This window comes from Colossoma macropomum, unplaced genomic scaffold, assembly GCF_904425465.1.
Source record: "Colossoma macropomum unplaced genomic scaffold, Colossoma_macropomum, whole genome shotgun sequence".
NCBI classification, from domain to species: domain Eukaryota; kingdom Metazoa; phylum Chordata; class Actinopteri; order Characiformes; family Serrasalmidae; genus Colossoma; species Colossoma macropomum.
Genome location: NW_023494787.1, coordinates 40240258 through 40256657, shown reverse-complemented (window position 1 = coordinate 40256657; position 16400 = coordinate 40240258). Strand labels below are relative to the sequence as shown.

General features: G+C 37.8%; 1 protein-coding gene across 1 annotated transcript; it reads left to right on the top strand.

Moving 5' to 3' along the window:
• Positions 1–3316: 3316 nt before the first annotated feature.
• Positions 3317–11275, top strand: LOC118804957 (fMet-Leu-Phe receptor-like). The gene is made up of 3 exons (XM_036565550.1): positions 3317–3474; positions 10065–10617; positions 10775–11275. Exons 2-3 carry the CDS (start codon positions 10066–10068, stop codon positions 11273–11275), a joined length of 1053 nt encoding a protein of 350 aa, XP_036421443.1. The 5' UTR covers positions 3317–3474; position 10065.
• Positions 11276–16400: the final 5125 nt, after the last annotated feature.

Here is a 16400-nt window from a genome sequence, read left to right as displayed (position 1 = left end):
ACACTTAATTCTGAAGTGGTCAGACAAGGGGACACCCAGATTTGAGGCCTCAATTTTCAAAACAAGACATTCTTTGAAGAAAACCTGTCATATGTCATAACTGACTCAACATACTGCATGCAACGAGCTGAGCAGATATGGAATTTTTATCTGCGCTGAAGACGATGAATGAGCTATAAACACTGATTTCTGGATTTTTGACGATGGATAAAAACCTTTGCAGTAGAGATATCAGACTCATCTTTCAACCTTGGGAGAAATTTTCAATCCATCAAATCTTCATTCAAGACTATGTGCAAGGGGGCAACAGATTTTAATTAGGGACGTTATGATCTGCAGTCAAACGTTCTACCACCTGCAGCTCAGGATTCAGTGCCCTTCACAGTTTTTAGTATTTCACCAATACATTTATCCACAACACAACTTTGGAAGTGCTTGATAATTAGTTAATCCTTGATTATCAACACAAAAAAAAATTCCACTCTTTAATCTACTTCTTCCCCCTCCCATCCTCACCATGTTCCTCAGGGGGACTGTGGAGAGCACCTTGAGCAGCTGCATCATTGCCTGGTTTGGGAATTGCACCCTCTCCAACCGCAAGACCCTACAGCGAATAGTGAGGACAGCTGAGAAGATCATCAGGGTCTCTCTCCCCTCCATCATGGACATTTACACCACACACTGCATCCGTAAAGCCACCAGCATTGTGGACGACCACATCCATCCCTCACACAGACTTTTTTCACTGTTGCCATCTGGCAGAAGGTACTGGAGCATCCGTGCCATCACTGCCAGACTCTGCAACAGCTTTGTTCCTCAATCGATCAGGTTTTTAAACTCACAAGGACTGAACTGAATACCCTCTCACACACATACTCTACACTCACACACACACACTCCTCTGTTGATGCTCTACTTGCACTGGAATCTGGAACATTGCTCCTAACATTGTGTTTACTCAAGTGCTGTGTATATCCTACCTCAAGAACTGCCGTGATCACATATGTTAACTGACTGCGTATACTCACAGATCACAGCATGTTAAATAATCTTTGCACCTTATTCTCAGTACCTCATGCTCAGAAATGAGTGCTGTGTTGGCGCTACACTGTCCTGTCTGTTTACTGTGTCTAATGTCTGTTTTATTTATCAGATTTATTGTATTGTTTCTAGTTTCAATTTTTTGCACACTTACATCTGTACGTTTGCACTTTGTACTGTCTATTTTGTTCCATGTTGCACCTTGTTGTTCCTGGAGGAATGTAATTTCACTCCACTGTGTACTTGTTCATAGATGGAATGACAATAAAAGCCTCTTGACTTGACTTGGCTTGACTTCTTTGCACTTCAGTCGGCTTTTATTTTTACCAATCAGTTATAAACACTTACCAGTCTGAATTTTGTTCTGAATGTGTGTTCTGACCCCACCTTCTTTTTCATAACTGGATCTTTCTACCAAATTGGCTCAAAATCCACTGCAGACTTTTAACTGATGTTTGCTTAGAGGCTCTCTGTGCTTTAGTTATATTTATTTTCTTAGAACAAATAACTGAAGATTCCATGTTGTCACTAAAAAACTGCATAATTTTGGTTTGGGTTGTTTCAGTGGTGATAATTCTAACCAATTTTAAGCAGAACTTAAAAACAACTAGCCAGTACATGAGTAGCAAACAAAGTTTTGAACAGTTGTACAGACCTAGAATCATAATATTTTTCATTAAAACACAAAAAAGTTTAGTTAATTGCAGAAAAAATTGTGTTTCAGTAATGACAGTTTTTAAGGTTCCACACTGATTTTCAGACTTTGGGACACATTTACAGCAAAACAGTGGGATCTTGCTCACCATGTGGCCATGAGGGACAGGCAGTCTCGCTTCCTGCTCTAAAATTCAGGGGTGTGGCTAAAATAAGGCTCTGCCTATGGACTAAAACTCTGTGTTTCAAGAGTGACATGAAAATATGGGATAACATTTTTAAGTAAACTTTTATTTATAAGTATTATTTTCAGAAGTTGAAATTTAAGGTTTAGGGTTTGGGACAGCCACGTCTCAATAGAAAGAACCCTTTAAATAACAATTTCGTATACTTAGCTTATTACTTACTATATAATCTCAATGAATACCTTTGATTTAAACACAACATAACATAATACTGGTAAAATCAGAAGTCTAAATACATAATTGTTTATTTATTTATTTATTTATTTATTTATTTATTTATTTATTTATTTATTGTTGGACCACAGTTTTAACTACTTCAGTAGAGTGGCCTATGTATGGCCTATATATATATATATATATATATATATATATATATATATACATATATATATATATATACAGCTTTGTGATGCAGTCCTGTGTAATGTGCTAATTTTGTGTGTTGCACTATGGGGCCTGAAGAATGACATTTTATTCCAACGTATACAAGTTCTATTGAGGAATGACAGTAAATACCACTTGACTTCACTTGGTGCACCTTGACATGAACAAAGGTTTGCTGCTGCACTTACTGTCGTGATTGCATAACTGGAACCTCCTACACAGAACCCATTGTCCTTAAATTGGTCAGGATACACCACCCTCACCACTGTATTGATGTATTATCCTTCTATGCTTATGTTCTTATGGAGTCAAATAAATGTTTACCTATCATCTTGGCCATTTCTGCAATTCTTTAATTTACCAGAAGTGGGCAGCAGCACAAAAAAAATTGCTGACTGTTGCTAATGCAGCAATCCTACAACACTACTACAAATTGTTAGTGCGTTTATGTGTTTCAAGAGTGGCTAGATATTTTAGGAGTTAAATTTTTCGCGATCTTTGAATTCTTATGAGTCATTTATACCAAAATGCCTAGCCATACATTCATTGCATATGATGTAATTCATGGCATGTAATGTAATCTGAAGTTAAACTGAATCTCATCATACTTAGAGAGTTGAAGGGTTGAGCTTCTTTCCGGTCCGCAGTTTGCATAGCACAGTCACTTATTGTAGTGTTGTTAACTGCAGTGCACTTTCACACAGGTTTGATGGGTTTTAAGAAAGACAGACTGTGGATAACAGAGGAATGGATGGGAGAGGTGTACAGCTGAATGGGTACTAGTATGTGGGGAGGAATTAAGCAGTAATCTTTTTCATAAAACCTTTTTCATGCTGTTCTTTTCAGGAGCACAGAGCTGCACAGAGTATCACAGCTTGCCTAAGTGTGTGTTTGTGTGTGTGTATGTGTGCACACATGAGCGTGTGTCACCTCCCCTTTCCTTAGTGTCTCTGTTCTTTTTTCGGCTGAAGACACTTCAGTGACCAGACTGACTGAAAGAGTGGAGGTTTAAAAAAACAAGGCGACAAAAGGGTAAACCTGACTAGATAGGCATAAAATACAGTTGCATACAATTACACTTGAACTATACAGTGATGGTTTTCACTTAGATACAGACTGAGCAGAAAGACACTTCATCATCTAAATCCAGGTAAGCATGTTATGTCTCATGAATATTGTATTCTGTTTTTTCAATGTTATGTAATGTGATGTAAGATGTCATACAAGTTTGTCTACAGTAGGGTCCTGTTTATAAGGATATGTGACACATACATAAGCTTGTCATGAAAACTGATGTAACCCTGCATAAATGCTTATTCTAGGCATCAGCTGTCATAAAGGCTACTTCAGTTAACTTTGATCAAAATTAGCACATGTACTTTTTGTAGCGAATAATGTCTACTGAAATAGGCATTTATAAACATTTATATAGGGCCATGACAAGCTTACGCAAGTGTCATGTAGCCTTATGAACAGTACCCTACAGTGAAGTGTCAGAAGTTTATTTTATGGTGTGAATTTATTCTGCATACATATTTTTCTGACTATATACTGATGACTACAGTGCTAAGAGAATTTCCTTCTGTGTAAATAGCTTGTACTTAAACAAGTTTACAGTTTTATTAAATTATGTATTACATAGTCAGAGTATGAAATTAGACCATGATATATATATATATACACAACCCTAAATCCCAAAAAGTTGAGATGCTGTGTAAAATGTAAATAAATGCAAATCTCATAGATCCATATTTTATTCACAATAGAACATAGAACATATATCAGATGTTGAAAGTGAGACATTTTACCATTTCATGAAAAAACATGAACTCATTTAGAATTTAATGGCAGCAATGCATTTCAAAACGGTTGGGACAGGGCCATGTCTATCATTGTGTAGCATCCCCTCTTCTTTTAACAACAGTCTGTAAACGTCTGGGGAGTGAGGAGACCAATTGCTGGAGTTTTGGGAGAGGAATATTGTCCCATTCTTGTCTGATGTAGGATTTTAGCTGCTCAACAGTCCTGGGTCTTCTTTGCCGGATTTATTGTTCCAAATGTTTTCTAGTGGTGAAAGGTCTGAACTGCAGGCAGGCCAGTTCGGCACCAAGACTCTTCTTCTGCAAAGCCACTGTGTTGTGGTGGATGCAATGCATGGTTTAGCATTGTCTTGCTGAAATATTCAAGGCCTTCCCTGAAAGAGACGTTGTCTGGATGGGAGCATATGTTGTTCTAAAACCTCTATATACTGTTCAGCATTGATAGTGCCTTTCCAGATGTGTAAGTTGCCCATACCACAGGCACTAATGCAACCCCATACCATCAGAGATGCTGGCCTTTGAACTGTGTCCTGATAACAAGCTGGATAGAACCAGCGTTCCTGGTTTCCAAAAAGAATGTCAAATTTTGATTCATCTGACCACATAACAGTTTTCCATTTTGCCTCAGTCCATTTTAAATGAGCTTTGGCCCAGAGAAGATGGTGGCGTTTCTGTGTTGACATATGACTTCTTCTTTGCATGATACAGCTTTAATTTGCATTTGTGGATTGCATGGCAAACTGTATTCACAGTCATGAAACCATTTCATTTTCATGAAGCATCCCAACATTTTTGGAATTGGGGTTTAACCAGTTTATATTGTAGGTTCTGCAGGTACTAAATAATAAGCCTTAGTATGTAATAAGCCTGGGATTTTAAGGGGTTAATCAATGATGCAAACTGCTGAGTTAATAATAGTGGTATTACTACATGTAAGTCTTATGATGCTGTAGCAAATGCAGTTCTGCTAAATGTTGGTAAAATCAGGAAAAGAAAAAGAAATCTGAGAGAAAATGCCCCACCTTCCTGTACACAGCAGGAACAAAAAAAATTCCTAATCTGCCACTTTTGTTCCTCTTTATTATGCTTTATCACTGATGTAGTCAGGAAAGCTGATGGTTGCCAGACAACAGACACTATGTTTAACTTATTTTGTGGAGTAGGTAAAGGAGGCTTGGCAACCACTCTGTGTAAACACTTCCCATCTGAATCATGACATGGCAAAAGTAATGGATGAACATTCTGTGGATTTTTTTGCTTGATTTATAACTTACAGATAAGCTGATGGCAGTTCTATCTGCTAAATGAGGACTGATGCATGAATTAAGGTCATTAACTCTAATCCATGTGATGAAACAGTATGTAACATTTAAATCCAAATGTCCATAATAAAATCCAGTTTTCAGCCAAAGTCAGGCATATATTCTGGGGTACGGTACGTTCATAGCTACACCAGGGACCATGTTGTCAAAAGGATGTGACCTACTTTGGAAAAGAATGGACCTACTTCATTCTGTGGTCACTCTGTGAGGTTACTCACGTCAAGTCAAGTCAAGTCTCGTCTTAAGTTTATTTATATAGGGCTTTTTACAACAGGCGTTGTCACAAAGCAACCTGGGTCAGAAAAAAACCTGGGTCTAAGCCCCCATGAGCAAGCCAATGGCAACAGTGACAAGGAAAAACACACTGAGAGCAAGAGGAAGAAACCTTGAGAGGAACCAAGATTCAAAAGGACAACCTTTCCTCCTCTGGTCGACACCATATAGACAACAATAACAGCAGAGAATGAGATTTGATCATTAGTATAACATACGGAAAAAAAGGTGAAAAGCAGGAGAAGCCATGTCTATGATTAAAAAATGCAGCAGTATCATCAGGAGGGTCAGTGGCATGCAGGTGAGGTTTGTAAAACGTTGCTCAGCAGGAAGCTCCATTGTGGTCAGAGTGGTCCAGAAGGCTGGTGAGCAGTGGGCATCCAATCAAGGCAGATGAAGCAACAGCATCAGACCACACAGGATGGCCAGTTGTTCAGCTCAGCAAAGAGACAAAATCAAGTTAAGTCATCCAAGCGCAGCAGAGAAACACAAAAAGAGGGAGGAAAGGAAAAAGTTTTCCATTACACTCCCAAAGCTAACTGTTTTTGTTTTTGTTTTTTTTCAATCAGAACTGAGTGCTGCACAGGTTCAGTATAGTCTTACTACAGATAGTGCCCTAAAAAAGACAACCGTGAAGTGAGAAAAAAAACTTTCCTGGCTGTGCACTGGACCTGGAACAAACACACTTGTGTGGTGAAATGTTTTGGTTTTAAGAAAAAAACTTGTTTGTTTTCACCAGGCACTGTGGTGTTGAGTCTTTTTTGCTTGTATGCCAAATTATGCTGTCTCATGATGCAAAGAAACCCATATAATGATACAGGATAAGATTTACATATCTTATCCTGTATCATTATATCCCTACTTAGTGTTGACCTTCCTAGTGTTTGTTTATGTCCAGCTTGATCTAAACTAACACCATGAGTGTTCATTTAACAACATGTGCAGTATTGTGAATTTCTCCATTATGGGACTAATAAAAGGACTGTCTAATGTCCCATGCCTTTAAAAAAGAACCAGCCAGCCAGTTCCACTTCTGTTTTTTGCAGGGTGAATGGATGAGATTTTTTTGTGCTTCTTTCCATTCTAGACAAATTTAGAAAGAGACTCTGAGTAAGACACTGGGAGTATAAAGTTAATTTTGTCCCAAAATTTCAAATAAATAATAATATAATCATAATAAAATCCAGAAGCAAAATATTTAGTATCAAAATGTCCACAATATTCTGCAAATATAAATAATGAGAGTTAAGTCAAACTTAAGTTTTCTAAAAAATATTACTATTTTCTCTCATTCTGATATAAATTTATTACTGATTTTGTTTTTGTTTTTTTTTTGCTGATGTTAACGACCCTTGGTTAGGTCTAGGGGATTAGGGGTCATGGACGGTGCCAACGAAAAGAAATAAACAAAACCAAGCTTAATCTACATAAACCTAACCTAAACAAAAGTAAGTTGTCTACTCAAACTGAAAACTAAACAAAACATAAATACATATGCAGCCCTACCTTATTACATAGTGTGTTTAACAAAGGGCTTCCTACGTGTTGTTTGTGTACAGGTGCACCCAGACCAGCCTGCATGTTTCCCTAGGTTTTAGAAAAGCTACAAACTGGACTGGACTTACCACCTGGACATCACAAGGTTACGAACAGGGCTCAAAAGTATCTTTAGCTAAGCTCTTAGTTATATGAAATATTTTAAAGTGATTTTAACAGCATCTCTTTTTTAAAACAACAGCAGACTACATGGCAAAATGTGCAAATGTGCGTAAACAGGATAGCAGCAAGAATGAATGCACGAAAATGTGTGTCTGAGAGCTTCTGAGCAGTGTGTAGCAGCCCTTCTGCCATGTTGCCTGCAGAAGACTGAAGCTCCTCCTCTTCTATTAATGTCATTCCTCCTCATTTGTCACCAGTGTAGAACTGATTCCACCATTGAAAAGCAAGCTGTGGCAGACTGCAGCAAAGAGAGACAAGCAAAGAGTGCACAAAATACACATGTGCCATGGCACGTAACAGCTGCCTTTGCTGATACATTTTTGGTCTCACTTTATTTGGATAGTCCACTATAGTCCCCTATAGATTATTGTTAACAAATTGTTGAAACTCTAAACAGTGTTGATTCTAAACAGTGGTGGGATTAGGGTTAGGATTTGGACCAGGGTTACGGCTAGGACCAGGGTGAGGGTTGAGTTTAAGTTTGGGTTGAGGTTAATGTCAGGGTTAGGGTTAGACCCAGGTTTAGAGTTAAAGAAAATTATGGTCAGTTTAGTTGATATTTAGTTGAATGTAACTTGAAAGAAAATTAAGTATCCACAAAGCATCTAAAATGGACTTTCCAAATAAAATGTTACCAAATATTTTTTTTCTTTTTTTTGGAATTTCTTTTATGTCTGACTTTTGGCTCTTTATAACAGAGGGAGGGTCTTAGATGAGGACATTTACCTGCACTTTCTGTTGGTCAACTGATTTTGACTGACAGGTCTTCTGAACATGTAGCCATGGCCAATCCATGAGCCATGAGCTGCCTCAAACATGGCAGAGCACTTCATAGCTTTGTAGCTGCTGAATGAAGCTGTACCATCTTTTGGATTTGCAGAACCTAGCACTACCTAGCCTAGCAGTGTCTGCAAAAGGGCAAATAAGATCATCTTTGCAGCTATTTAATGAGTGATTCTAAGTGCTGCTTCTGGTGACCTGCAGCTTCACATGGTTTCAAGTATTCCTCACCTAAAAACACCTGATCCAGCTCTTCAAATGATTATCGATGCCTTCATTTACTGAATCAGGTGTGTTGGGTTTAGAAAATTGTTGAATCTGCGTTGCTGTTGGTCAAGGGAAAAACGTAGCACTGATTTTTAACCTCTTAAATGCCCAGTGCTCACCAGCATGCCCAAAGTGTTATTACACACTTCTATAACTTAAGAATAACTCAGCCAGTTTGCGCTGAAGTCCCTATAATTACTGAATAATAAGATAATAAGTATGTAATAATCCTGGGATTTTAAGGGGTTAATCACTACAAAAGGGAATAAAGTTGACGTGTCATGGTTGGCTGTTACATTCGGATTATTAAGGCTGTTCTGTTTTTTCTTGTTCCTATTCACAGAATCTCTCTTTATCAGCCACTGAAACGGGCTTCTTACTTCATCATGCCAGTTAACAGAATATGCAACTCCGAATCACTATCTTCACATTAATACAGTGAACTAGCTTTAAATATTTAAGCAGTTTGGTTTTACTACCAGTATGTGCCCTAAAGGACAGTGCTAGGCTAACTAGCGCTTGCAGCTGTAAATTCGAAAGATGGTACAGCTTTGTTCCTTCAGAAACAATGAAGCTTATGTTCATCAATGCCCAAAATAACAGCTATATTCTTTTATACAGGACGATACAAGACATATGTCAGAAAAGGATAAGACAAACATTGCTAATCATGTTAATTCCAGAAGCAAAAAATGGATCAGCAAACTCAGCAAATATAAAAACATTTAAGAAAAAAACTGGCAAAGTGAGTAATACCTTTATATCAGAATGACAGAAAGTGAGTAGCAATATTTTTAAAAAATTAAGTTTGTAAACATTTGTTAGTGTTAGGGTGAAAACATACACTGAGTGACCAGTTTATTATAAATTACATGTTCTATTGATTTTCTAAGTGAAAATAAGTTAATACAAAATCTACAGGGAACTTCAATGTGGCATTTTCTGCTATTTTTGTGCACAGTTTCTATTTATTTGCTGAAAAAAAGAGTTTTAAATGTAGTTCTCATATACACTGCCCCCCAACAAGTATTTAAATGTTTGTGCCACACTTTGTCAAGAAACAAAATTTCAAACCAAGTGACATTTATTTAAAACAGACCATTCCAAGACTTGCATTTCTTTTTTGGCAAAGTTTCTTTCAAGAAGCAGCTTGTGTGTTTCAGATCATTATCGTTTGAGCACTTTTCTTTCTCTGCAAGCTTGTATCCAAAATGCTTTCTATTTTCATGATCTCAACAGCGAATACAAGCTCACCAAGACCACTGGAAGAAAAACAGTTCCAGTCTTTGACATTCCCACCTCTTTACTGTCCTCTTAGTGTAGTCTAGTAGGTTATCTTCTCTAGTCGTTCTCCACATTAATGGTCTCCCATCAATTTGATGAACTAAAAGTGTTTTTCTCTTAAATGAGTATCATTTTATTAAAGATTTCATGAAGTAACATACATTTTCTTTGAGGTTCAGCAATGGTTAAAGTGTCTAAATACTTTTTGAGGCCATTGTAGTATGTAATTTACCCTAAAATAGAATCTCAGTACATTTTTTTATGTTTCTAAGCAGAATGACCTCCAATGGCACTCTCATCCTTGTCCCCCATGCCAGCATCTTTGGCAATAATGGCTTAACAACAGTGGACATTGATGCTATTATGGACAACATACTTATTGTCCTTTACACCATAACCATCCTACTAGGCACAACTGGGAATGCTGTGGTCATCTGGATGGCTGGGTTCTCTCTCAAGCCTAATGTCACCAATGTGTGGTTGGTCAACCTGGCTGTGGCTGACCTGATTTTCTGCCTGACACGTGTCACCTCTTTGATTAAGAAGCTCTTCTATGATCACTGGCCTTTTGGAATCTTCCTCTGCAAGTTCAATGGGTTCTTCAAATATGCCAACATGTTCTGCAGTGTTTTTCTACTAGCTGTTATCAGCATGGACCGGGCGCTTTGTGTGTGGCAGCCAATGTTAGCTAGGCGGCGACGGACTCTTCGTACAGCACGACTTGTCAGCTTAGGAGTTTGGATTGTGGCAGTGATCTTCAGTGCGCCATATTATGTGCATCGGCAAGTCTATCTTGGCAAGAACAACTTGAGCAAGTGCTCTGTGGAGGTAAGGTTTAAAATGTAGTCCTATAAAGTACTTTACTCTTGCTTTTCTAAGGATAGTTGTGAAGTATAAAGATAATGTAGTTCCAAATTATTGCACACTTGCTGATTTCAATATAAACTCCAATGCATTCCCCTTGACCTTTTGCTTAATTCCACAGGTCAAGGAGTCAACCGAAGGCGACAACACAACTAAACTGGCCTTGTACAGCATTCGCTTCACCTGCGGCTTTCTGCTGCCCTTCCTGGTCATCCTTACTTGCTATGCACTCGCTGGTTTAGGGATACGGCGAACACGTATCTCACGCAAATCACGACCCCTTCGAATTCTTGTTTCACTGGTCTGTGCCTTCTTCTTGTGCTGGGGGCCATATCACTGCCTCCTTTTGGCAAAGATGGTGAATAGCAAGAGCCAGGCAGTAAAATTGGGTCTATCCATAGCGAAGGGCGTGGCCTACTTCAACAGCTGTGTGAATCCACTCCTTTACTTCTGTATGGGTCTGGACATCAGGCAACGCTTTAGCCAAAGCTTGTCTGGGGTTTATTGCAGAGCTCTAGCTGAGGACTGGGATGGGCAGATGTCACAGTCTCAGGAAGGGTCTGTAGACGAGAGTTCCAGCTGCATTACAAAAGTCAAAGCAACAGGATTGGCTAAAGTCTAAAAAATAATATAGCATAATCTAAATGTGTTTTTTATCTTTAACAGTGCTTGGTCCACATTCTAGCCATGGAGCTCACATGCCTTGCATGCTTTGGTGTTTTCTCTACTCTGAACACACCTGATTCAGCTAATCGGCTAATGAACAAGCCTTTTCTGAGTTGATGTGAGTTAGAACAGGAGAAAATTTCCATACGCAGGACTCTATAAGATGACAGCACAGTGTGATATTATATTCATCTGTAGGTGCAGTATATTGCTTGTCAGTCACTTGTTCACGTTTGTCGCACAAATTAATACAGGACAGACCTTTTTATGTATTTAAAGGTTAAAAAGAAGAAGCGCTATTAATAAACCATTCCAAAGTAATGGCCTGACTTATACTACATTATATTGCACATAGTAAAATATCTCACACACAGACACACAAACACCTTGGGTGCAAAACGTGTTATTATTTACACATTTAAACAAATTAAATAAACTTAACTGAAATTAAGCCTGGCTAAGGAACAAGTCCCTCACTTTAAAAAGCAAGGCTCTCCATACCAGCAAGAGAGAGTTTAAGGCTGGAGGGCCTTGCTTTTTAAATTGACAATGCTCCTTCCCCCAAATTAGTTCCAAAAATTCCAGGGAAACTGGTAGCTTTGCCTCTCAGCTACCACAATATCTGTTTTTGCCCCCTTCTGTTTTTTTTTCCCTTTTTTACATATTTGTCACACTTAATTTTTTAATATTTTAAAACAAAATTCAACAAAGACAAACTACAACACAAAATACAGTTTTTAAATGATCATTTTACTTATTGAAAGAAAAAATGTTATCCATCACCAATTGGCCTTATGTGAACAAGTAAATGCCTCTTTACTTACTCAGTCAACCGATCAGCCAAATTTAGTTGAAGATTGGGGTCAGTTAAACTAGACATATCCAGGCTTGATTTCTGCCAGTAGTTCACTCCTAGTTGGTAAGGTATTCTCCATACATTCCTATGATGACTGTGGCCAAAAAATTCAGTTTCTGTTTCATCAGACCACATAAACTGACTCCAAAATGCCTCTGGTTTCATTAAGGTTTCCTTCTGATAACTCTTCTGTATCATCTGATGCTTATGCAACAACACTGCACAGTGGACCGGTCCATCAATATGTCTGTGCCAGCCAAATGATGTCCTGTGTCGGCACTGCACTGTCCTGTCTGTTTATTGTGTCTAATGTCTGTTTTAATTATCATATTTATTGGATTGTCTCTAGTTTAATGTTTGCACACTTATGTCTGCACGTTTGCACTTTGTACTGTCTATTTTGTTCCATGTTGCACCTTGTTGTTCCTGGAGGAACGTAATTTCGCTACACTGTTTACTTGCACATAGATGGAATGACAATAAAAACCTCTTGACTTGACTTGAAATCTTCCTGTAGGTCCTGAGGAGTGATGTTTTGCATACTGACAAGTCTACACGCAGTTTTATCAGACATTTTTCTTGGTCTTCCAAATTTTGTCTTGACGTTAGAGCATCTGTTGAGAGTATAAAGACTCAAATCTGAGCAGGTAAATCTTTGCTTTTGTGTTTGAAGCTGTTAGTCTAATCTGCTTTTAATTCAGCAAGACCTTTTTATTGTCTTGAACTTGGACTTGGACTGGTATTTATACTTAGATAGTCTCAGTGCCATTGGTCTCTTATTCTCTGGTCTCCACCAAGTCCAACTACCTTTGAAAAAAATTGTCTTTCTATGAACTGTCACTAATGTACCAACTCGCACAAAAGGAAACCCTTTTTAAAGGTTTAACTAGGCTGGAGCGAATCATAGTGGAGCTTCAGGTCTGTTTCAAAGGCAAACAGACCTCTGGTACTGTAATTGAATGGAAATGCAAACTGTTTCATATAAAATCTGTGTGAAATATATTTTCCATTTATACTATTCAAGCACAGTCAGAACTAGTTACACATTGTCATCCTCACTCCTCAAGTTCATTAGTTTGCATGTTTAAATGTATCTCAAAATGGGAACTATTCAATATATTGACTAGATTTAAGTTTTTTTACAGTTAGGTAATTGAACACATTCTGTTGCAGAGGTAGCTAGTCAAGTTTGTAGGTCAGGGATTTCTCTGTCCAGCCTTCCCCTCAGTAGTTTTTGCCCTGGTCTAGTCTGTTTTCTGTGTCATGTGCTTTTGTGTATTTTAGCCTTGTGTCTTTGTTTTCATTTTGGTTTCCTCCCATGTGCTGCCCCTTCATCATTCCCCACCTGTGTTTAGATTATTACATTTGTAGTTGTTATTACTTTTGCTGCCTTTATTTTTCATGTCTTTTTCATGTATTAGCTTGTTGTCATTGCTAGTTTTATTTAGTGTCTTGTGTTTCGTGTTTAGTTTGTAGTTTAGTGTTTCCATGGATTCCTCTGCCTGTTGTCTTATTTTGCCTGAGAAAGACTCAAAAAAAGAGCACTCACACATGTATCCTGTATGCTCGTCTGCCTTGCCAGCCCCGACATTATATTGTGTAGCCAGATACAGCTGTTATAACTGAGAAAGAATCTTACAAACAACCATGCAGTTTTGCTAATTTAAAAGGTTTGTTTGGCTTCCATTTCTGTCAGAAAAGAATCAGAAGTCTTGATAAAATATTGATGCCAAAACTTGATTGAAAAATTGATTATGTAAAACTGCGAAGTAAATTAACTGATTTTATTAATACATCACGACATAAACAGGTAGGCTCTTAACCAAAGACAAGCAAGCAAACAGCATAAATAAAACTATTTACTATCTAGCACTGATTGTTAGAGCTAGCTAGTCTAGCAGGCTAACAACTCCACACACTGCTGGACCTGATGCTATACACATATGTCAGGATCCAGTCCTCGCAGGCCAAAACACTACAGAGGATAAACACTTAAAACAAAGTTCAGTAACTGGCCAGTCAAATCAGATGTTGTATGTTGTAAGCCAGTCTTATCAGTTTTAAGTTTTGTGTTTGCCTCAGCATGCATGGAGCACATCAATATTCATTGACCTAATGTCAGTAGTTTGGCAAAGAAATAGTTAATTTGATGGAACCGTGTCCTATTATGCTCTTGTAACACACTGAAATGCTGCTGGTTACCAACTACAGCCACTTTGGTCTTGATCTTGACATGTAATTACAGCTGATTACAGCAGACAGACAAAGCATGGTGATATGATCTAAGTAGTTGCTACAGTGTGTTCATGGAATGTTGATGAAATAAAATTAAATAGGCAGGAAAAAGCACAATTTAGAATTTATGTTTGCTTGCTCACTTGTCAGGCAAAAAATGTGATACCTTTTTGATTGGGACTTTTCCAGTAGAATACTGAAAAGTGCTATCACTACTACAGCCTAAAGTTTCTTATTCCTGCACCTCATTAGTCACTGCTCCACAATTTTAAGTATTTCAACTATGCTTTCATCCACAACACAAATCATAAGGTGCTTGATTATCAGTTAATTAATCCATTAAGATCAACCCAAAAAAGGTTGTTTCTATTGTTTAATCTACTTCTCTGCACCCTAATCAGCTTTTATTTGTAGGGAAGTACGGAGAACAACCTAAGGGCATCTAAGTAATTTTTTTCAACACAAGTTTTTTTTTCGGTGACTGAGCTGTTTGTGTAAACCACAAAATCCAGCCTTACATTACTTTAATCACCATCTCGTTGCCACAATGTAGCACCGTTTTGAAGCATGTGACAAGCTCACAGCACATGCCAACTAGTTCTGAATGTGTGCTCTGACCAGTCACTCATTTTTATAACTATATCTGTCTACCAAATTGGTTCAAACTCTTTTTGGACTTTTACCTGACATTTTGCTTTGAGGCACATGATTGAATATTCCATTTTGTCACTAAAAAAACAATCATAACACTACGGAAACTTACCAAAGGTTTCGATAGTGACTGTTTAAGTAGTGACAATGTTAGCTAATGTTGAGCATTTCTCAAAAACACTAGCTGGTATATGACTTGCAAACACAGATTTGAACAGTTGTACACACATAAAATTTTAATATTTTTTATTAACCCCTTAAAATCCCAGGCTTATTACAGCTTATTATTCTGTAACAACAGGGACTCCAAATCAAATTGGTTGAGATATTCTATTGTTATAGAAGTGTGTAATAAAACTTTGGGCCTGCTGGTGGGCCCAGGACTTTTAAGGGGTTAAAAAAAGGCATTTAATTGCAGATATATGTGCTTCAGTAGTGACAATTCTTAATGTTACACACATTTTTCAGATTTTCACTGGGATGCAGTTTCATTTCCTGTTCTAAAATGCAGGGGTGTGGCTGAAATAAGGCTCTGTCTATGGACTGAACTCTTTGGATTTTGGGAGAGACATGAAAACATGGGACAGAATTTTTAAAATAAATTTTTATTCATAATAATTATTTTTACAGGTAGAAATGTAGGGGTTAGGGTTTGGAACAGCCACTTCCCAATACAAAGTACCCTATAAATTAGCTTGAGTATGTATTTAGCTTATAATTCCTTTAATGCCTTTGGTTTAAATAGATCAGATTGTAATCCTTGTCTGGTCTAAATACATTTTTTTTTTGTTTTAACTATAGTTAGTACGTCTGTATCACCCCTGCCCATGATTTTAGAAGAATCTGCTGCTGCACTTGCTGTAGTGAATGCATAACAGGAACATCCTACACAGAACCCATTGTCCTTAAATTGGTCAAGATACACGACCCTCACCACTGTGTTGACATATGAGCCTTCTATGCTTATGTTCTTATGGACACTACATGATAGATAGTCAAGTAAACATTTACCTCCCATCTTGGCCATTTCTGCAATTCTTTAATTTACCAGAAGTGGGCAGCAGCACAAAAAAAATGCTGACCATTAATGCAATGTTGCTAATGCAGCATTCCTACAACATTACTAAGTAGCACATTCATGTGGCTAGATATTTCAGTTAGTACATTTTTCGCAATCCTAGGATGTGTCATTTATACCAAGAGTGTCTAGCCATACATTCATTGCATATGATGTAATTCATGGCATGCAATGTAATCTGAAGTTAAATCTGAAGTTCAGACAAACAGATGAATGGATGGGAGAGGTGTACAGCTGAATGGGTACTAGTATGTGGTCAGA